The sequence below is a fragment of the Cinclus cinclus genome, chromosome Z (assembly GCF_963662255.1).
Source record: "Cinclus cinclus chromosome Z, bCinCin1.1, whole genome shotgun sequence".
Taxonomy (NCBI): Eukaryota; Metazoa; Chordata; class Aves; order Passeriformes; family Cinclidae; genus Cinclus; species Cinclus cinclus.
In genome coordinates, this window is record NC_085084.1 from 59,519,009 (window position 1) to 59,541,499 (window position 22,491).

Genomic DNA, 22,491 nt, shown 5'->3' on the forward strand with positions numbered 1-22,491 from the left:
GGACTTCCATTTCCAGGAACAAGTGAAGGCCATAGAACAGCAGTGTAGAGACCAAGCTGCTTAGCAGATATACCAGTTCCTTGTGGCTGAACACATCAGAGGCTGTGTGGGAGGGGATTGGAGAAGTTTAGCTTTTTTTCGAATAGACATTCCCACTCACCTTATGTTCTGACAGCATACTGCTGTCAGTAGTTTGTTCAAGTCTTCTACTATCAGCTCAAAGCCCAATTTTAAGCTGTTGCCTCTTAATTTTGAGTCAGGTTAATTACTGTCCATATTTAAAAATGTTAAAAGGGTGAAGTACATTTTGAATAAGGGAAATGAATATTGCAAAGCTTGTGGAATGTTGTAAAGGATTGAACTTTAGTTGTGCATCATGGTATTTATTTTTTAAAAAAATTAGAGTTGTACTTGAGTGAAGAAGCATTTCAATAGGCACAGAGTGTGTAGAAAATAATTTATGTATTTTAAGTGCCCACAGATTAGTTGTTGGTAGCTTTTGTTATTGTAGAATGATTCACAATGAAACATACTGCATTATAATAAAGAGTTGATCTTTCACAAGCATTTACTCTTGTTCTGCATAAAATGAGCAGTATAGACTATTGAAACCTCAAAAGACATCAAAATGTCAATCTGAATAATGACATTAAAATTAAGTTGTTTCCTATAATCCTTCCAGTTTAAGAAAAACAGATGTAATTATGTTGCACATGTACTAATACGTAGATGTATAAATGAAGGCATAGAAGGAATTATTTTTGAATCAGTTTTTCAGGATTTTTTTTTTTGGGTGACATCAACTCTCTGTCTACCAGACTTCAACTTGAATTGTGAAAATTATAATGGAGATAAATATATATTTATCTTTATTTATAGGTATAGGTGTCTTCATGTAAAAATAATACTTCTCAAATATTAATTTATAATGTTGATATATAGGGAAATACAGATTTCCATACTTCAAAAGATATTAAAAAATGGAAATAAAATGTTGTTATATTGACAGTTTTACCTATTTTTTTTCCCTTTCTTTAGCGTCCCTTGGCAAAGTTTATGGCCATAAATTTCCTATATTAAATATACAGGGCAAATCGAAGTCTTTCTGTATTTAAAGCATACATGTTAATTTAGACACATAACTGCTGCAGTGTAACTTATGTCAATATTTTAAAATTTTCCAGTATTTCTCTCTACACCCTCTGTGCTTAATAGAAATGCTTAACAGAATTTTATTTCTGTGATGAAGTACACAAAGGGAAGTGAGATTTATTTACCTGTCCTTTTACCCTGGAATTATTCTTAAGGACTTCTGTAATGTCTTTACAGGATAGTGTATATTTTTAATTTACAGTTTTATCTAGCTATCTTTTACCTTTACATTTATGTTGATTTATTGAGAAGTTTCTGTAACATACAGGTGTAGAAACTAAAGGTTTCTGTAGTTTGAAAACCCAAACATAGTGAAGGATACCATTAAAAAAGATGTTACTTACAAACTAAACCACAAAAAAGTGTAAAATTGTTTTACAACTAATTCTTAATGTTTTTTGCTTCCTAGAAACACATATTTCAGTGTCTTTTTTCAATAAAATCATCTCAAATAGAGGTTTTGAGTCATTTTACATGATGGAGTTTTTTTTCTCCTTAACATATTGATGGTCATTGTCTTGCATATATGTTTTTCATTCTGAAATGTACATGCTCAAATAAACATTTTGGAATCGTGTGTAAATATATGCACCTTTTCTTTCTAGCTTTGCATGATCATGTTAACCAGTGTGACAAACTAAAAATTCAATATTCATTTTTTTAAATTCTTTACATATTTTAGCATAAGGCAGTAAGACAGTTGCATCACTTTATCTACTAATGCTCTGTCATAGGAATATGTAGCCAATTTTAATTTTGTTCATCCTCTTTATCCTTGCACACCAAACGTGTTGTCATCATTGGGCCAAAACCAGATGGAAGCCAGCTGGAGCCTTAGACCATAGCTCTCATTGTGTTGCAAGCATTCACTCAGTCGGGTAACTGATCCTCATTTCCATAAAAAGGCAGTGTTTAACACAGATAATTTCCTGATGTAATAACTCAGAGTTTAGTTACTCTGATTAAGACGCATAGGCCATAGGCGTCTTTGCTACTTTTGTACCTTTAAAACAAACAAGCACAGAAAACAAACAAACCACAGGATAAACAAAACAGAAAAACAAGAACAAAAAATAAATCTCAAATGTCTTCTGTATCAGCAGACAGGAGGCCTTCAAAATCGTTACTGTGCCTCTTGAGAAGGAATTAGGCTTTAAGAGTTTTTATTGAAGTAATGAGGACAATAAAGTTCACATTGTTTTTTCTATTTGCTAAAGCTGATGGCTGCCATTTGTGGGCATTAGTGTCAATCTGTGGATGTTAAGAATGAAAGGTAAGAAACATTTTCACATAGCTTTACTTCTGTCCAAACGCAAGCCATTCACTGACCATCCTGTTCATACTGACATTCTGATTTTTAAAGTTCAGTCCTAATTAAGGATTTGTACAGCCAAATCGTTTCACTTTTTTCACAGTATTTCATTAGCTATTTCCTGCATAGGCAGCTAAAATACTTGTCTGGACCAATATCTTTCATTATTTCATTTACTGTCTTGCATTAACTCAATCCTAAGCAGTTGCTCTTTTGTTAGTATAGTAGTACTTCAGAACTGTCTTTGGTTTATTAAAAGCACAAGCACCATCTATTCTTATATATGCTTTGCTATGAACACTTTCTTGAGATACCACATAATGTTATTATCTTGGCTTCATACCCTTCCACCAATTACCTTTTCTCTCGTGTATTATAACGAGAGTAAAAAAGATCTTTGTGATCAGAACACCACCACAGTAGATGGTGTACTATAGAGCACTTTGGTGCTAAATAGTTATATAGTCAGAGCTTGCTCTTCTAAAGACTTTATGTTTCTTCACTTTTCACTGAATTTCAGTGTCTTGAATACTTCAGTCTTCTTTTTTCATTTCGGTTATTTTTACTAGTTGGCTCCAAATAAGCTGCTGCTCCAAGTTCATTGATTGACATATTGCAGGTAAGTGAGCATGTATGTAATTTTAAAAATATTAAGGTGTCAAGAGTATTAATTCAGCTAACCATTGAATGTACTCCTTAGGGTACAGCAGCATAATAATTTATCCTTTTAATTCCCGATTCTACATAGAATATAGATTCAAGACTTCAGTATGGCGTTACTGTAGTAATGCACCTCCTGAATATATTAAAAATCTCCCAGAATTTTTCATACAAGACTGAAATGGAGTAAGAAGTCAGAATTGAATCTACAACCATTCAGCTATTCTGGTTTGTTGTTGCTAATGTTTACTAACAGTTTCTGAGCCTTCCATTTGATTGATGATTGATTTGATGAGACATGCTTTTGGCAGAAGAGTTATGAAGGCAGACCATTAACAGCAAGTGACTCACTGTGAAACAATGCTGTTGGCTTCATAACTTAAGTAATTGAACTAATGAATGGGATATAGTCAAGCTTGGTGTCCAGATCATTATAAGCATGCAATTAACTATACAGTGAATCAGATGATGCAGCCTAATGGAATCCATAATTCTAGGGATGTAGAAAACAGTGCCATTAACAGTTGCTGCAAATTTTCAACAGAACATGTATATTATTCCTAACTTTGAAATAACTGATGAAGTATTGCACCAAGTTTAAAGAAATTCAGTCGATCTCTTACTGTAATAACATGGCTATGACTCTGTCAACAAATATTTTTATTTATTTTATACTTAGAAATAACATTAGGAACACCCATCCTGCCCAAAGTTTGATGTAGGCCGTAATCTCAGCAGTGCTCTCTCATCAGACTACATTTTCAGTTTATGTGTGTATTTCAGAAAAGGGCTTAGCCTGTATTAAGATTATCTGACAGAATTCCCTTTGAATAAATTATTTCAAGTTAGCTGTATTTGCTGCTAACTTTATAATCTCTGTTTCCAGATTTTTTTTTTCCCTGAGTTTACCAGCTCTAACCTTCTGCCTATGGGATTTTGTTACACTTTCTGTACAAAAAGGCTGCAGTAAATGTCAAGTATAAAGGTAATGTGTAGGTCATAAGCAAGTGAGTTATTAAGCTTCTTGATAGTGTCTGCAGGTATGCAAATACCATTGCTTGGTTAGAACGTAATCCTGGTGGGTTTTAAATCCTACAGGGTAACCAGACAATACTGACAAACGGATCAACTCTTAAAAAGGACTGAGCAAAGAATTCACTGTCTTCACATCGTCTTTTGTTCTCCAATGGTAAACACCTCTGACTTTATATCCTGTTCTGCTGCTTGCAGTCTTCTAAATACATCATAGATTTTTGAGTAGTTCTTTTAGCAAAGAAAATAAAGAAAGAAAATGCATTTTTCAGGGCGTATTCTCAATGTAGTATATGAAATACATATATGACATATAAAATACCTTCATCTGCTTCTTCAGATCCCCTTTAAAGAGTAATGTTAGAGTATGCATTTTACCTGAATCTGTTTCTGAACTCTTGTATAAGGAACTTTAAATGTCAACCAGATCATTGGCAATTCATTATGACAGTAAGTTATATAATAATAAATGTTGTTTTTGGTAATTGGATTATTCTTTTTTTAATACTAAAATTATACATTCAATTGTACATTCATATGTTAAAGATTTTACTGGTTATTGAATATGGTTATTTTACCTAGAGTTTATAATTAATTTTCACATGACTTAGACATTAATTAATTTAATGTTAACTTAGTTGCAATAAGTAAAACCAAAATACAACCTTTATTTCTGTTGAAAATATTTTAATAATTTACTTATAAAACCAGAAGCTGGAAATATGGAAGAATGGACACATGGAGATTCAGATGGCAAACTGCTGGGCTGTTCATTTTTGCTGAGGCAGAGCTCTCTGGCCGTTTGATTTGGCTCTTGGCCTCTTGCTATAGAGCCGAGGCAGTGTGGATTGAGGCTTTTCAGGTGTGGGTTCTCTTTTGGGTTTGGGTTTTTTTTTGTTGTTTTTTTTTTTTTCATCTCAGAGAAGCTGCAGATAGTGCTCTTGGTCTGCCTCAGGGCAAATTCCACCAGCAGCACCTGGCTGAGGACAGAAGACCGTGAGCCACCCCAGCCCAGCTGCCCTGCCTTGCCTGCCCTGCCATCTCCGACGAGAGAAAAGCGAAGTCCCTCCACGAGTTCCAGCCCTGTCATCCAAGAATGCCAGCTGGAGTTCCAGTCATCAGGCAGATGAGCAGAGCCGTGAGCAGAGGGAGGACTGTCACTCTTTTTCCCTCAGCCATGAGACCCGCTCTTCTAGGGGAAGCATCTTGGTGGGGTGGCACACTGTGAGATGTAGCAATATTGTATCTAGTAGTTGTTTTCTGTTATTCTTTGCCTGTTGCTGTTGCAATTGTTAGTAATTCTTATTTTTTTCATTTACATCTAATGGTATTTGTTCCTTATTGGTGGAAAAGAGTTGGTTAAGCCTATAAGGGGAAGCAACTCATTTCAGAGTGTTTCTTCCTAAATTCTTTAAAACCAAGACATAAAATATAACCAGTGAACTAGTATAGCTAAGATGTCTCTTTTGTTCTTCACACCCTTCCAGTGAGGTTTCTTGTGATGGTTCTTTAACCTTACACTCATGTAGATGATGAGAGGAAGTGCTTTTTTAAACTGTTAAAAAATCAGCAATCCAGAAACCTATTTCAATACTCTATGAACACCACTGAAAATATGCAAGGAATTCCTGTTTTATTATACAGGACTCACTGTGTATTTATGGCTTTCAAAATAATATCCCTTTCTCTCTGTCTCCATTACAGGAGGAGAACAAGACTGCACTGGGACAAACAGTCTACCTAGCCTAGTGTCCTGTCCTTGACAACCAACACCTAGGGAAGAAGACAAGATTAAAGAACTATAAATTACATTATTGCAAAGTATTCTAGAAAATGTCACTAACATGCAAATCAGGGACTTCCAGAATACAGGACATTGTCTCTGCATTTAGTAGTCCATTATGGATTTCTCTATGTAGAAAAATCTCAAAATGTAAATCTCGATACTGATCATGATCCATATTAAAGTGTTTTTCTATATAACTATACTTAAGTTGGAGCATGCCTTAACATTAAGATTGTACATTTCACTCAAATCTACATGGAAAGCTGTTGAAAACCTGAGGATGGCTTTGATATTTCTGTCATGGTAGATTGCTGAAGAACTGCAGCAGTTGCTTCACATTTGGTATAGCAGCACATAAGGGAGAACTGTATAGCTTTGAAAATATGAAAGATAGGAACTTTTCTGTGAAAGGTAGAAGTGAACCTGAGACTTTTTCCATCACACACAGTATCTGTCTCTGTGAAAGGTGTATTTCTATCTGCTTGGAATAGAAAGCTTTGCTTATGTGGCATTTATCTATTGTTTGTCCTCGTGTACATCCTTACACATTGCAAGGCATGCTGCAGAATGTATAATAATAACATCTTTTTTTTTCATATCAGATCATAATGCAGACTGCTTACTTATATTAAGTAAAAAGAGGACTAAAGAAGTTTTCTTCAAATGTAGTGCTATAGTATTATGAAGCGATGCAGAGTCCCCAGACAGATGCAAAAGAGAACTCCTCTATTGCAAAAACCAGGCCTTTTTAAGAAGTTTGCCTTTTATCAGTTACATGTTTTTAAAATACAGCCAACGTCATCCAACAAACCACCATACACCACAATGTGAACATGCGATGGTCACATAACTTTTTTCTACCTCTAATTCAGCTGAGTTGCACCCAGCACCCTTTTCTACTTAACTAAAGTAACAGGAGTGAGCTATGATTTCACAAGGACTTCATTTTATAAAGTTTTACCTATCCACAACACTATAGTATGTTAACACTGTTTAAAATAACAGTACACATGCTTCTCCTATCAAAAGAGAGAGATCCAGATCTAGTGGTCTTGGGACTTTTAAAGAAATTTGTAGTGTGAAAGAAATACAGTTTTCTCTGCATTGACATGTTATCAAGCTTGGCATACACTGGAACTTTAGGAGAACCTTGCCAGAAAGAAAGGAACTTCTAAACTCACTGTGGATCGACAGAAGTGATGGACTAAAGCCATTTGCCAATAATTGTAATGCCATTTCAGAATTATACCGCTCATCTTCCATGAAAATATCTCTAGTAAAGTTAGATTAAATTCTGTAGCTTTGTGAAATTCTGAACCACATTTTTCTTAACCGTTTTCTTTCATGGAAGTCTTTTACTCAGCATACATTTGATACAAGTTGGTGAACTCATCAGGTTCTGAGGGGTGACTTGAATGTTCTGCTCTATGCCTTACCTAATAATATACAGAACAAAGTATGAAAACCATTAGTGTCAAAGTGAAAGAAGGTGAAGCTTTTCACAACAGAACTAATAGGGTTTCCATAAGGAGGAAGGGAGCTCCTTGAATACCCAGCTAAGAATGTCAGCTTCTTACGTTTTCTGGTTTGGATAAAACCACAGGTAAAATTGGAATAAAGTGCTTACCACATGTTTGCATGGGGCAATAAGCTGCAGCCCATCACATTGCTGCTTAGGCCTGGCCCTCTATTTTTAGTTGATAATGAAAACCTGACTGCTCTCTTGGGCAAGGCATCACCCTATTATGGTAGAACAGGAACTCTCTGAAGTCCCAGAAAGAGTCCAGTGGTGCTGACTCTGTCACAAAAACTACAGACTGGATACACCTGAGTGGTGCTCTGTTCTTGACCAATAATTGGCATCACCCCTGCTGGCTAATACTCTGTATAGAGCCAATGAAAGGTCTACAGACTGAATCGTCATTGAAGGTGAACGCCTGAATGAATCAGTTTATCCAGACACTTTGGTTTTAGACAAGTGCATATTTATTAGGAGCATGCTGCCGGAAACTGTAAAATCCTTTGAGACAATGCTGTTAGGAGGGCAGACTGTGCTTTATCAGCAAAATTACCTGCAGGACTAGTCATCATCACCTGCTTTCAAAGACCTTGCCCTACTCAGCTGGAATGAGACTTTGCTGTGAAGCCACTTCACAGAATCACAGAATATTCTGAGTTGGAAGGGACACAAGGATCATCGACTCCAACTCTAAGCCTCGTAAAGGACATCCCCAAGAATTGCATCATGTCACCGAGAGCGTCCTCCGAACGCTCACTGAACTCCGTCAGGCTTGGTGCTCTAACGACTTCCCTGGGCTCTTCAAGTGCTCAGCCACCCTCCGGATGAAGAACCTTCAAACAGCGGGAATCCTGTCTCTTCCGTGCGCGGTGGCGCTGAGCGTGGCCGCTCCCCGGCGCTCTCAGAGGTTTCACCCGAGCGCTCCGCTCCCGCCTCCTGCCCCGCGCCCGCCTCGCTGCGGACCCGCGGCTCCCGCCGTCCCCGCCAGAGGGCGCCCGCCGCCCCTGCGCTGCCGGGCCTGCGCAGCAGCGGCGTCGGCGGAGCGCAGGCGCGGGGCCGGGCGGGGGCGGGAGCGGCGGCGGCTGTTGCTCCGTCACGGGAAGGGCGGAACGCGGCGGCGGCGCCCGTTTCCTCCGTCGCGTCTCGGCGGCTGCGGCGGCCGCGGCCGGGCTCGCCGGTGGCCGGGGCTGCGGAGGAAGGATGGCGTTCTTCGTGGAAAACTTCTGGGTAGGCGGCGCCGCGGGCCGGTGACGCCGCGCCGCGGGCGGAACGGCAGGGCGCGGCGCGGGGCAGCCGCGGTCCCCGCTGCGAGAGCAGCCTCGGCTCTTACGCCACCCCGGGACTGGGCCGGGGCCTTGTGGCGGCGGATTCGTGCCCGTCGCGCTCGCCGCGGCGGGGCTGGGCCGCGGCGAGCGGGGTACCTGCAGTCCGCGGCAGGGCAAGGGGACCGCCGGCCCTGCCCGCGCCGCCGTGCTCGGGCTCCGCTGCGGACGGACGGCGGGAAGAGGGATGGGGTGCTGTGGAGTGGGGTGGGTTAGGATGGGATGGGTCGGGGGGTTGCCGTGAGGCGCTGGGCCGTGGGATGCGCGGACGCCACTCTGTGCACAGGGGTCCGACGCTCGCCGTCAGCGCGGTGGCTGCGGGCCCCTTGGGCTGCTGTGCGGGAGAACAGCACGGGTTGTAGCAGCTTCACATTTGTGTCACTCAAAGGCAGAGCGGCGCCTCGGCGCTCCGCGCTTTTGTACCGGTACCTCGTCTCCGTGTGCCCGTGAGGAGGTGCACCCGAGCAGCAGCCGGCTTAGGGAAACAACAGGCTTTCCAGCCTGCTTTGGACATGTCGTCGTATAGTCATCTCCGCGCAGATACCTGTATGTCTAAGTCGGCAGATATATATGGATAAAACGTTAAATTACGGATTTGGGTTGAGTTTCCTGTGAAATGCAACTTAGTTTTCATTGTGAGCTTTGCTGTTTTGAAACATTAAAATAAGTGTTTTCCTAGTCACCGGACTGTTTATAAAGTTGCTACTTCTTTAATTTTTTCCCCAGTGCCTCTCTACCAAGAAGTGGGAAACAAAAATCGTTGTTGCTTGAGCCTAAAGTGAAAAAGAGACAAAATATCTTTTAGACACCTGCTTTTTCAGTTGTAACAGCACTAAAAGTTTAGGAAAAACACTAATTTCACAATTGCACTATTCTTGAGTGTAAAGTATAGCTCAAGTTTCTGTTTTGTTTGCAGTCTTGTGTTTAGTTTTGACTCCTTTGCTTTCAACATGCTACTAAATTTTAATGACGTAATTTAATGATCTAATGATACTCTCTTGTCAGATTTGCAGATTTGCTCTCTTGGCTTACACATCTGCTAAATTTGTAGCCTCAGTGTGGGAGATCAGTATTAAACACGGAAGAATTTTATCTTTCATAAAAATGAGTTTGAAATTAATATAAAAAATGCATTTTCATTGGAAAACTTCTACCTTCTCCTTAGAGTAAAGCAAAAGAGAAGTTGTTTATTCAGCTATCACAACGGAAATTGTGCTTTTCTATTAAGCTTTGTTATGCACTGTGGTATGTTCATTTAACTATCTGATCAGTTGTGGTTTGTTTTGTTAGTAAGTCAGTTAAATTGGTGAAGGCTGTGGGCCATTCCTGTACATTCTGTTTCCATGTCTGTGTCTTCACAAATGCTTCCACCAAATACAAGGTAGTAGATATCTACCTCAAATTCCCATTCTCTTTTTCTGCTTTATAGAGTCTCTGCCTATAGCTTTGTCAGCAAAAACCCCTAGTGTGGCTTATCAGTGAGTGCCAAGACATGGATGATTCCTTCTGTTAGTACAGAAAGACGTCCAGAAATGACACAAGGTAGAATTTGTTCTTGTATTTGTCTTCCGGTGATGACAGAAACATTAGACAGGATCTTAACTTGCAAAATTTCACCAAGAAACTTTTGTAATACTATAGACAGGGATTTATTTTGTATAGAAGTAAATTTAAAAGGAAGAGATAATGCTCCTTCTTTACTGCTGTGGGTGAATATTTTTCAAGATTAACTCTAATGATGAATTTGTAAAATCTGAAAGTATTGAGTTTCTCTATATTCTCAGAACCAAGCATAAATCATAGGCTTGTGCATTTTGAATCATTAGTCATCTTCATTTGCACTAACATTTCAGAATAGGTTATTGTTCATAATTGCTACTGCTTAGAAGACTTGGGAAACAATCCATGAAGGCTCTGAATTGTGGTGAGAAAGTTAAGATGGGAATTAGAAGATACTTGAAAATCCACTGAATTTGTAATGATTAAAAATAATGAAGTGTAATTTGTAAGGAGAAAGGAAGGTGAACTTATATAGAAGGTGAACATATGTAAAACTTGAGAAGGATTGTCTTGTATTTCTTCCTTGTCTTTCTACCCCAGAAAAAATATTTTTGGAAATATGGAATAGGATAGTTATGCTTTTTAAGGCACTGATTTGAAAATGTATCCCAAACCTAGTTAATATTTAATTATTTGACATAGCTGTTGTAATAAACTTGTGGCTGAAATTGGCATTGAAAATGGAAGTCTGGATCTTAAGCTGTATAATGCTCTCCCTTGATTTAGTAATTTACTGTAATTAATAGGAAAAGAGAACAACTTGCCGTAAGTAATAGGAAAAGGGACTAAGGGACTTTACTGATTTCTCCAGAAAAGGGGAGTGATGTGTATGAGTGTATCAATTCTTACACACTATTTACGCTTCTGTCTTCCTAAATGTGCTCATATAAACAAAACAAATCTTACCTTCTTTTTTGAGAATTATCCTGAGGCTTTCTTCTTCCACTGCTTTAGGAAGTGTTTAAATAATTGCACATTTTGGTTTCATTGCTGTTAGAGGATGTAAGAAAATTGGATGAGCCTGCTGTCTCTCCAGTGTTCTGTAAGAGGCCAATGAGAAATAAATAAGACTTCAGGATGTGTAAAGCTGAAATGCAGAGATCTCTACTGTAACTTTAAAAATTTACTATCACTTGAAAAATAAGGGTCTGGTAATGCAGCATGGTGTTCTAGAGCAATTTTCCAAGCCAGAAGGATATTTTGGGGTATCAAAATTATGAACTAGTAGTACAGGCTACAGGTGGCTTTCATTCTTATGACTGAGTTTTAGGCATTCAAGTCACATGTCCAAACATTCCCAACTCCTAACAAGAATTGTCATAAAACACTGTATGCTTGCTGCTGTGTATGTGCTACATCAAAACAATGCGTTAATTTAAAGGTAACACGATCATAAACTATTTCTATTAAGCACAGCTACATTTTGTCACTTTAAGCACACTGTTACTTTTATGAGTATAGAAAGTATTCTTTATCATTGACTCACTGTTTTCTTAACAGAAAACATTGCTTAGACTTTGATACTGTATTTAAACTGACCAATGCAGGTGATTCTTATGACACAGTTTAAAAGAATAACTTGACAAATCAAGAAAAACAAGACCCTTCCAAACCAGTCAGTGACTGTTTATAAGTTGTTTAAAATTAATTTCATTAAACTATTTGGAATTCTATGAATACCTGAAGCTGGTTTCTGTGTAATTCTGTGCTTGAAACTCTGTTACTTTTCCAGCATATAAAAAACATACATATAAGTTGGCGTTGACAATTTAATTTTTTTTAATTGATTGCTTTACTTGTAGCTTTTGAGAATGGCTGTGTTCAAGTTTATTTTTTTTTCCAGATACTTTTGTAGGGCATAAAGGTTGGCACTATCCTGGTTTAATAATTGTAGTTTTGTGAAGAAGCTTGCTCTCTTAAGGCTGGGGTGTGTTGTCATACGAACTTGTGAGTGTATGAGTGGCACGGAAACTTGCCATGCTGACATCTGGAGTTACATTCATATTTTTATGCAGCACTGCTCTTTTGCTGGGCATGCAGCTGACAGCCTCTCATCTGTTCATTTAAAAAATATTTTTAGTTACCTATATATGGTGGGAAATATCTGTCTTTCCTCATAAACCTGGAACTTCTCTGGAGCTGATCTTTATTTGATGTGTTGGGATGGAAAGGTGGAAATTGAAGTTGATGGGGTTTTTTTTGTGTGCAATCTTCTCAAAACTTTCAGAAGTGAAGAAGATGCATTACCTGTGTAAGCATCGGGTGACTACTTGTCTTTCACATTTCAATGGTCTCAGTTTTCTACATCTCTTTCAGACACTCAGAAACTGAAACTTATGGATAGATAATTTTCAAAAATGTAACACCATAATATTAATCACACAAATATTTTTATGTATTCAGGATCCATTAAATTAAATTATTTTCTAGGTAGAAAACATGAAAGACATTTTTTTTTGAAACTGCAACAAATATTAACAGTTTAAACATGACAACAGTGTTTGTCAGAGCATCTAAAATGAGTTTATGTATTTCTGAATTTAGTAGCTGACAAGTCAGAATCACCATAATATAACCATTTATTTGTACTGGGTAAATAAAAAGAAGTGTAACAAAGTATACCTTTTTACACTAATAGGTGTTAATGTTGAACAGTTTTAATCCAAAGAAGACAGAGCTTGCACTCAAACAATTTGATTGGAAATATAGAAAAAAAAATGCTGTTGCAGATTGCCTAGGAAATTCTGGCTATTTTACTAAATGCAGGTTTTAAATTCAGAATTCTTTTAATTGTGACAAACAAACTTATTCTTAAAAACTTGAAATATTTTAAGTAGTTCAATATCACAGAGTTCCTGTAATCTGTTTCCTGTTATGCACAAGTCATGGAAATGCTGATTTCTGACTACACATTTGCTGACAAGGCTACTTTCATTTCCATGAGGGAATCTTTGCAACTAGTTCTTGATGAAGGGAAATGGAAGACTGGTTGCTCTTGCTTTCCATGACTTAATTTGTTTTGTCTACAGTGTTGGTCAGTAATGCTTTATTGTAGGCTTATTTAAGTGTTTACTTGTGTTTGAAGTCTTGCTTTCTCTAATGGCTTGCTGTCAGGGGACATCTATGCTCTAGATACAGAAGAGATTTCTTACAGTAGTATAGAATAGGAGATCTCAGAACAAACACCATCTTCTGAAGAGAGTTTTGTTAGCTCTGAGTAAGAAGAAAACTGCTAATGGATTTCAGAGGAATTAAATGGTGCCTATATGGGGAGAGGACCATTTACATTTTGCATTCTCATACTCAGTTTTACATTTGTTTTCTATTGAATAATGGCAGGGTCACCCTCAACAGATCGTGGTTTAGCTACAATATGACATTCAGAATGGTCTTTCAAACTGATTTGGAAGTCTGTTACCTAGAGCCTGGTGTTATATATGACAATAGAAGATTGTCTTTCTCCACTATGCAACTTGTAGAAGATGAATCTGCATCTGACTTCACTGTCTGTTATACCAGCATATGGTAATCACTTTTGAATGGGAGTGAAAGGTTTAATCAGTTCCCTCTCCTATAGGCTACATTAATTTTTAAATAGGCCAATATTGGTCTTCCGTTGTTCACAGACAATGCTGCTGCCATGAGGAAGGAGCAAGTAAAAAAACACAGTGAAGAAAAAGTATCTAAGACACACAATTTCCATGTACAGAATTCTACACAATATGTGTGGGAAAGAGAAATGTCGAGAAAAAAACAACCAAAACACAAACAGTTTTGATGGCATATGTGCATGTAAGAGAATAAATACTTGGTTTTTGTAAATTGGGCAAGTTTTCCACCTAGCCACCACATATGTCTGTCTTGTTATGCTAAATACAGAGCCTTAACTTTGATTGCTGCTCTTCATGAATGTAACTGCTAAACTGAGAAGTTGTGGAAGGGCTGAATAGCTTTTTCTGAAGCAGAAAAACATCTCTCTATGCACCATACTTAATTTGGTGTAGGTACACACACGTCTCCAAGTGTGAGCAGAATTGTCATCAGGTTAGTTGTCAGAACTGTTGATCGTTGGAAGAGTTTTGAAGTGTGAATGTTTGTGCTTTTAGGTAGAGCCTGATATAGGTAATATAGGTTATACTTCACATTATGTGTACAAGTGAAGACGTGTCTTTTAGTTGGATCAGACTTAAACCACATAGGCCCTCAAATCTGTGGGCCTACTTTTGACTTGCTGCTTTGTTTAAACTTAAATGTATTTTCCATGTAGGTTCTTAACCTCTGATAACTATTGATAGTGTATAAGAAATGAGGCTTTCAGGGGACTCAATAGAGGAAAGTATCTGTTCTGTTGCTCTATCATGCTTTCTACTATTCATTGTGAAGTCACGAAAAAGAATAGGACTGATTAGAAAACCTAATTTAAGTGGAAAAAATTATTTCCTTTGCAGTAACCTTCAGTTACAGTTAGAGAACAAGATAACGATGGCAGTTGGTTGTTCAGGATCATTCCATTCTCAAAAGATTTGCACAGTTACATTTCTGATGTTTTATCAGGAGGGCTGCAGCCAGAGGCTGGGTCATGGCTGTGCTACCCTTCCTGCAGTTCTAAATAAGCAGGAAATTTATGGAACTCAAATGCAGAAAAGGCCCCTTTAAAAGCTTCCATTATGAAAAGTTTAGAAGCAGCCTATGTTCAGCACATTTTGATAACATGTTTTAGCTGAAAAACTGTAAAGCAAAGAACATTTCACAAAGGAGAATATTATTAGTTTTTCAGGAAGAAATGCCTAACACTTGTTTGTAAATATTTAACTAAAAATTTGAGTACAGTAACAACTTTGGAAAAGTTAAATAAGAATTATATTCTGTATTCTAATTGGAAATACTGGTGAAGTCTTAATTATAATGCAGTGGCATTCAGGGTTTATATTTAGTAACTACATAAAGTTAATAAGTTAGTGCACCAGTATTCAAAGTTATTGTGGGCTTTAAACTACAAAGGAAAATGTTTAGATAGGGAGGAAAGGGGAAATAAACTATTTAGACTGGTACTTGAGTAGGACAACATTTAAATAAAGTTGCATTTTCTACTAATTGGTGTTCTTATCTTCCTTTTACTTTTCAAGTTTTGTGAAAGCCTTGTTCTGGGGAGAGTCCTTTTAGAATTTGCTGTATTTTCATGTGTTCTGTTTAGTTTTGCTTGCACTTTTTACAGACTGTAATTGCAGTTGTACCACACTAATCTGAATTTTGGTGCAGTTTTTCAGGTTACAACTTACTGCAACCATGGAAACTAAGATTTTATAGGTGTTTTTTTTCCTTTGGTTTTGTTTTTCCCAATGCTTGGAAGAAGTAAAGCAAATAATCCTGGCTAGTAATCTGTATAAAATTGCCTTCAGCTATCTACTATTTATAAATTTATGTCTCTGTGTGGTGTCTTTGAAGGCAATTTGAAACTTAGTGGAAGTGGACTTAATACCGTGGCTGCTCTGAAGTTTTTCCATCCACCCATGACTGCTTCTTCTTATTTAAGATGGCAGATCCCTGCATGCCTTCTCTCCTAGCCCCCCCTTCTGCTCAGCAATGCAGCTTGTTTGTGTCCTTGCAGTGATCTGGATCAGTGATTCTTGCTTTTATTTGCCAGCTTTATTTTTCAGCTCTGTAATTTTCCTGGTAAAGTTTGCTTTATGGCTGCACAAACAAATTTTTGCAGAACTGAACAGGCATAAATGTTTGGAAGTGTATAAGACCAAATTCTCAGGCTTTTCTCACTGGCAGTATAGAGCTGCCTTTGTTAAAAGTCCAGAATTTTAAGTGAAACTGATCAAATGGATCCAGAGGAGGATAACAAGGCTGGTGAGAGTGCTGGAAGATATGTCTTGTGAGGAGCAACTAAGGACCTTGGGCATGTCTAGCTTGGACAAAAGGAGACTTAGGGGTGACCTCACTGCTCTCTACAGCTTCCTGAGCAGGGAAAGTGGGGAGGGAGATACCCATCTTCTCTCCCTGGGAGCTAAGGATAGGACATGTAGGAATGGTTAAAAATTGTGCCAGGGAAGGTTCAGATTGGATGCTGGGAAGCATTTCTTTATTCTGGAAGTGTGGTCAAACACTGGAATGGGCTTCCTAGAGATGATGATGAGTGCCCAAAGTATTTAAGGGACATTTGGACAATGCCATTAACACCATGATTTAACTTTTGGTCATCCCCAAGTGTTCAATCAATTGGGCTAAATGATTGCTGGAGATCTCTTCTAGCTAAAATAGTCTATTCCATTCTATGCTATCCTATCCTGTTGTTCTCTCCCTTCCACTCTGAACATGCATGCAGTTTTCCTGAGGCTGTATTTTGCACCTTATATAGAAGTAGCAATATGGATCTGAAGCTTTTGTGAGGGAGAAGGTGAATGGTTAGTCTGACAGAAAAACTTTAATAGTAGCAGTGCTAATATGTTGTGCCTTGCCTTCCTTTAATTTCTGTAGTTGCTTTTTGCTGCCAGAGGTCATAAGCTGGTTGAGTTTATTAGTCGGTGCTTACAGCAGTGTCTCAGTTTTGACAGTGAGTTGTTCTTTACTCACTGGAAAACATCTTAAAGCTAAACTTGAGAATAGACAAAGAGAAGCTACTAGTGAGAAGGAAAAGATTTGTGATTATTTTGTTAACCAGTTTTACAAAAAGCAGGGGAAGAGAAATGAAGTGTGAAGGGTTGGGGAAGGAGGATATCAAGTAATTGTAACTGAATTTTAGTTCATGTATAATAATGAATGATATGAGGGGATAGAGTACAGTATTTAGTATGTGTTTAATATAATGGGAAGTGAAAAAATACAAGAAACCTAGAAACCTACAACAGAAATGTCTTTGACTATAGGCTAGAAATATATAATAGAAAGGTAGTGGTAGCAGCTGAGGTGATTTTAGTTTCTATTGGATTCATGGGAACTGACAGGAATTGCTGAAAAGCAGAAGCATTAGAAATAATTAACTTCCTGATGAAGTGATTAAAATGAAAAGCAGATATTGAAATGCATGGGCTCAGTATGCTGTGTTTCATAGCTCTACCTTCTGTTTATCTCTAGGGAGAAAGGAACAATGGCTTTGATGTCCTCTATCACAATATGAAACACGGACATTTGTCAACAAAGGACTTAGCAGATTTTATTAGAGAAAGGTAAGTATTCATCCTGTATTTTTACTATAGTATTGGTGGGTTTTATTGTTTTTTATTGCATTTAACAGTAACGTGCAAAATATGTAAACAAAATTCAATTATCAAGACTCAATTATTATTTTAATATACCTCTCATATTCTACAGGAATATCTATACTTATTCCATTCAATTAGAACTGAATAGGAACTCTTAAGCATCAGTTAATAACAAGCTCCTAATTTTTCAGGTTTCATTTAAAAGATAAGAGTAAAAATATAGAAGTGTCATATTAGGTATCCAGCAGTCTTTTTAAATTAATCCAAATTTTTTATTTTGGTTAGAAGAAAAATGATAATTTAAAGTTGCAAAAATTATCAGTCTTACAGAGTTTTTACTGTAGATTTGGTGTTAGGTTATTAGCAACTGCTAGTGTAAACTTTTGAAAAAATTTACTTTCAGAAACTGAGACACTAAGTTTTTTAGAATCATATATAGGGACAAGAAAATAACATGCAGAAAATAACACAGGTCCTTCTGTATTGGTTGGAAGGAAGAGGACTGGAATCTGGAAATGTGACAGCTTCCAAAACAGGTGACCTAGGGCTGCATTTACTTCTTTGCAAAAGAAGACTGCTGCTGTTCCATTGAACACATGGATTTCCTTTCTGAACAAAATTACCTGTATGCCTACTTAGGAATTTCATCTTTCCTCAGTTACTAACACTAGATAACAAATGGAAAATAGTTGCAAGGTACTGATTGAGGACCTGTCTCAGTGCTGGCTTCTTGCAGTAGAAGCTGTAGAAAATACTGGAATTCTTCAAAATTTAAGTTTTGGCCGCAAATAGATCTCAGTTTAAACTGTACTTTCAAATTTCCACAAAATATAACCACCACAAATCTGACAGATACTCCATTGCACTAACATTAGCATAAATTCAAATAGAATTGGAGAAAAATAACAAAAAACTTTTCACTAAGTAGAAATGGGTGAGTTCTAGAGTCCAAATGTGACGTCTCCATTTGAAAAGACGGTACAACACAAGGAGTATTCTGTTTTGCATGTCCCCAGTTTCAGAGTATGCATTATGAAGCCACAAGGGGTTCTAGTGAAATCCTGAGTTGGATCAAAATCCTGAGTTGAATCTAGCAGATCAAACAGAACACTGTTCACATTTAGTATAAATACTTAATGCTTCACAAATGTGTACTTTTAATATTTGACTTTTGTTATCTGTGTGAGTTCCTGAATCTTTCCTTTGAAAGCTTCTTTAATTTTTGGAATCATCTACTTTTTATACCAGCACATCATGAACCTAACCTGTACCTTACTTGGACACATTTAAATTTATTTGTTTTACATCCTTTGTGTTTAGATTTGCCTCCATATTTAGATAAGAAACCATCTCACTCTCTCTGCTTCTTGTCTCCTTTATGTTGTATTCTTTGGGCGTGCTCCATATTGGTCCTAAGTAAATGGGTAAAAAACCACTTGCTGCTCCATCTGACTTGGTTTCTTTGCTTTGCTGTACTGACATAAGCAAAACTTGACAGTTCTTTCTACACAAAATCCCTAGTAAAAAGAACATGTCATTCTGTTGCTTTTTTTTCTGTCTATAGCTTCTGCAAATTAAATTTTTAATTTAAATAATTTTAAATTAAATAATTATTTTAAAATAACTGTTAAATTATGTGTCTTTGCAGTCAATAAAGAAAATCTTTGGACCTTTTTCTGCATGTTAAAATGTTTCAGCTCAAGTTTCTGCTAATTATTTCTAGTGTTTTAAATAACATTTAAAGATTAATGACTGTGGAGGAGTACATGAGGATCCCCATGGATATTTTATCCTCAATGAAAGTTCAAGAAATGTGTGTTCTTGTGCATGGATCAGGATGTGCCAAAGAGAAATATGCAGCCATCTTACAGCATTTTTTGTAACATCTATGAAAAAATTCAGTTCTCATTAACTCATTGAGATAGAAACTGAGTATAATCTGCCATAATTATTGCAATAATAAAATATTGCTATTTACTTTACAAAGCTGCAGTATTGTTCCTTAAGAGTAAGTTGCCCATGTCAATGATGCAGACCAGCTGCACCAAATTCAGTCCTTCCCAGTGACTTTCTTCCATCAGGATATTAAACCTCCCTTGTGTATTCCTCAGCCCTGTTTTTCTGCTGCCTCTTGGTAAGCTGGCCTGAAATTAACAAAAAGCATTTGAGTAACAAATTGATACTTCTTTTCAAGGAAGGGATGAATGACCAATCACAGCCTAAGCTAGTAGTAGTTTGTGGCATATAGTTTAGGTTCAAAGAAATAGACTTCAAATATTTCATGTCCTTACTTTTATAAAAATCTTTGAGAGTCCATATGCGTGCAGTGAAGCCCTTTGCTGCTTTTGTGAAGTTACTGTGGGATGTCATTCACCTTCCTGGGAAATAAAAATGGTTCAGTAAAACACATTTTTTTCACAGGGGCCAAATTCTTGGTCTCAAAAAGAATTTGGACTGGGCAGTATTTTGCAGGATTTTACAATGGTTCAGTTGTCTTGTCCGTGATCTATTTTGCACATTATTTAACTGCAGAGAAGTTAAGAGATGTTGCACAGTTATCTGTTCTCCTGCTTCTTCTGCATATTACAGTCTGAATATTGTTTTACAGTACTGTTTTCTGATGGAAATATGGATGAGCAGCATGTATTAGGAGCCATCTGCATCTAGTGTTTTTATGCCTTCACTTTTGTGTACCTGATTTTCTGAACTCTTCCCTATGAAAACTAAATTTACATACATTTGAATTATGAATCTGTTCTTCCATTCTTTTTTACACATTTGCCTTCTTCTGTCTTTTTTTTTTTTTGTCAGAAGTGGATACATAAGAGAGTGACAACTGAAAACTCTTGAATAGGTAGAGGTAGAGCTGAGTTGGTGGTAGTGTTTTTAATAAGTTGGAATGCTTACCCTTTCTCGGTAGAGCAGTAATCTGGTCAGCTGGGCTTGCTGGAGTCTCCAGACTAGCCAGAAAATATACTTTTTATGAAGTGATTTTGCATGGAAAGGAGAGGTGGGTCAGTGTGTTTGGATGACCAGACTGCTTTGGGCACAAAAGACAGCTTTCTATGTGAAGTCCATCTCTGTTACTTGTGCTGTTCAGAATAGTGTTTTAGTTGTGTGTAGCCTAACTGAGGAAGAGCATTGTTTCATTTTCTCCAGCCCTAAAAATGTTAATGAAAAAATGTGTAAGATATGGAATAGCTTTCCAAATAATTGTTATCTGAAGCATTTATTTTTAAAAAATATTTCAAAATTTCTGTAAGAGCATTCTGAGATTGTAAAGTTTTTTTCTCTGAGAAAAACAAGTGTTTGAAACGTATTAATTTGTAATAATATTTCTATGCTGTATTTGCTGTTCCTCCTTGATATCCTAGGAGTAGAAGTTTTCCTCGTCTGTGTTCAGTGAGTCAATACCAATACAATTTTCACTCTTTGGGTTTTGTTCTTGAGTAGTTGTTATTGGTCATGTACTAGAAGAACTGCGAGCCAGTTAGATCTGTGGTTCAGAAGTTTGTCATCTGAAGGAGTGAGTTTTTTGGCAGTCTGCTTAATGTTGGTAAATCTTGAATGGGACAGGTTATCTATCTGCTGAAAGATTAGGCACCAGTTCTTAAAATCATCAAGTCAAAGAATGGTATGCATTAGAAGGGTTCTTAAAGTTCAAGTTCCAATTCCCCCGTTGTGGTCATGGAATCTTTCACTAGACCAGATTGCTCAATGCCCCATCCAACCTATCCTTGAATAAAGGCCATGCTTCATTGATAAAGTATGTAGAAATTTTTGGTTTTTAAGCAAGTCAGAATAAGAAGGTTGAACTGCCTGCAGATTTAGATTTAAAATCTAAACTTTTTATATCTAAAAACTTACTCTACTTTTCTAGGAAAGAAATAAGTACAGAAATATGGGGTTTTTTTCTCTAGAAATCTTTCTACAGTTGCCTGTAAGCATCATAGAAAAAAATCTTCTAGATCAGATGAAACTAGCAATGCATATGTTTCTACCTGACATTTAAATGTTTAGCAGATCCCAGGCAAAGACACATGTTCAAATGGGTAAAAATTAATTTACTAAGAAAATCATAGTCTGTTTGTTACTTGTAAAGCAGAGTGCTCTGCAAGGTCAGTTGATAGGATGAATGCACTAACTGGCCATCTTTCAATTCTTAGTGTTTTTAACTCATGTATGTTAATACTCTGTGGTGAATTGCAGGACTCCAGTTTTGTGGAGATCATTCAGGGAAGTATGCTGCAAACTGGTTCAAAGAAAAGGGATGTGGATTTTGGTCAAAATTCTTGTTTCTAAAGAGGAAAAGTAAAGCACTGAGTTATAAAATCTGTAAAACTTTTGTAGAAGATACAGATGATTGGTCAAAATATATTGTTCATCATGGTTACTAAGAAAAAAAATTATTGTCTATGCTTGGTGCATATGTGCTTGCCATTGAGTAGTGTGCAAGATTTCCAAGCCTTGGAAAGTTTAACTTTTTCTTATCATCTAAGATATGATTATATGTGGAATGAGGATAAAGTTAATTGACTTTCTTTTATAGTGGATAACTGCAGTAGATGATTTTCAAAAAGAAATTTATTTGTTGCATTTTGCAGTTTAATCTCTTTCTCCAGACAGATTTCCAACTAATTAACTGGGTAGTTATTTTGGAAGTTCAGTAGGTTTTAACACATACTCTTATGTTTCAGGTGAATACCCAGACTTTTTTCTTCCATATTTTCACAGGATAATTCTTTTTGCTTGTAAACTGTTGCTGTACAGAAAAAAATAAAAACTTCTGTCCCAGGTTATATTTATGGTAAAACTTGGGGATGAATTCTTCATCTGCCTTTTTTTCTTCTCTCATGACCTGTGTAAAGATAAAGCAGGAAAGAAATTGCTCTAAGCTTTTCAAGAAAAGACAATTACAGTATTTACTCAAATCTAGGATG

General features: G+C 37.0%; 1 protein-coding gene across 3 annotated transcripts in view; it reads left to right on the forward strand.

Moving 5' to 3' along the window:
- The first annotated feature begins 8,572 nt into the window (after window positions 1–8,572).
- FCHO2 (FCH and mu domain containing endocytic adaptor 2) overlaps window positions 8,573–22,491 on the forward strand; it is an 82,055-nt gene continuing 68,136 nt past the window's right edge. For all 3 annotated transcript variants that reach the window (XM_062513590.1, XM_062513591.1, XM_062513592.1), the window contains exons 1-2: window positions 8,573–8,688; window positions 17,424–17,515. In XM_062513590.1, coding sequence (XP_062369574.1) covers window positions 8,662–8,688; window positions 17,424–17,515 — 119 coding nt within the window. In that variant the 5' untranslated portion in view covers window positions 8,573–8,661. The remainder of the gene's footprint in view (window positions 8,689–17,423; window positions 17,516–22,491) is intronic.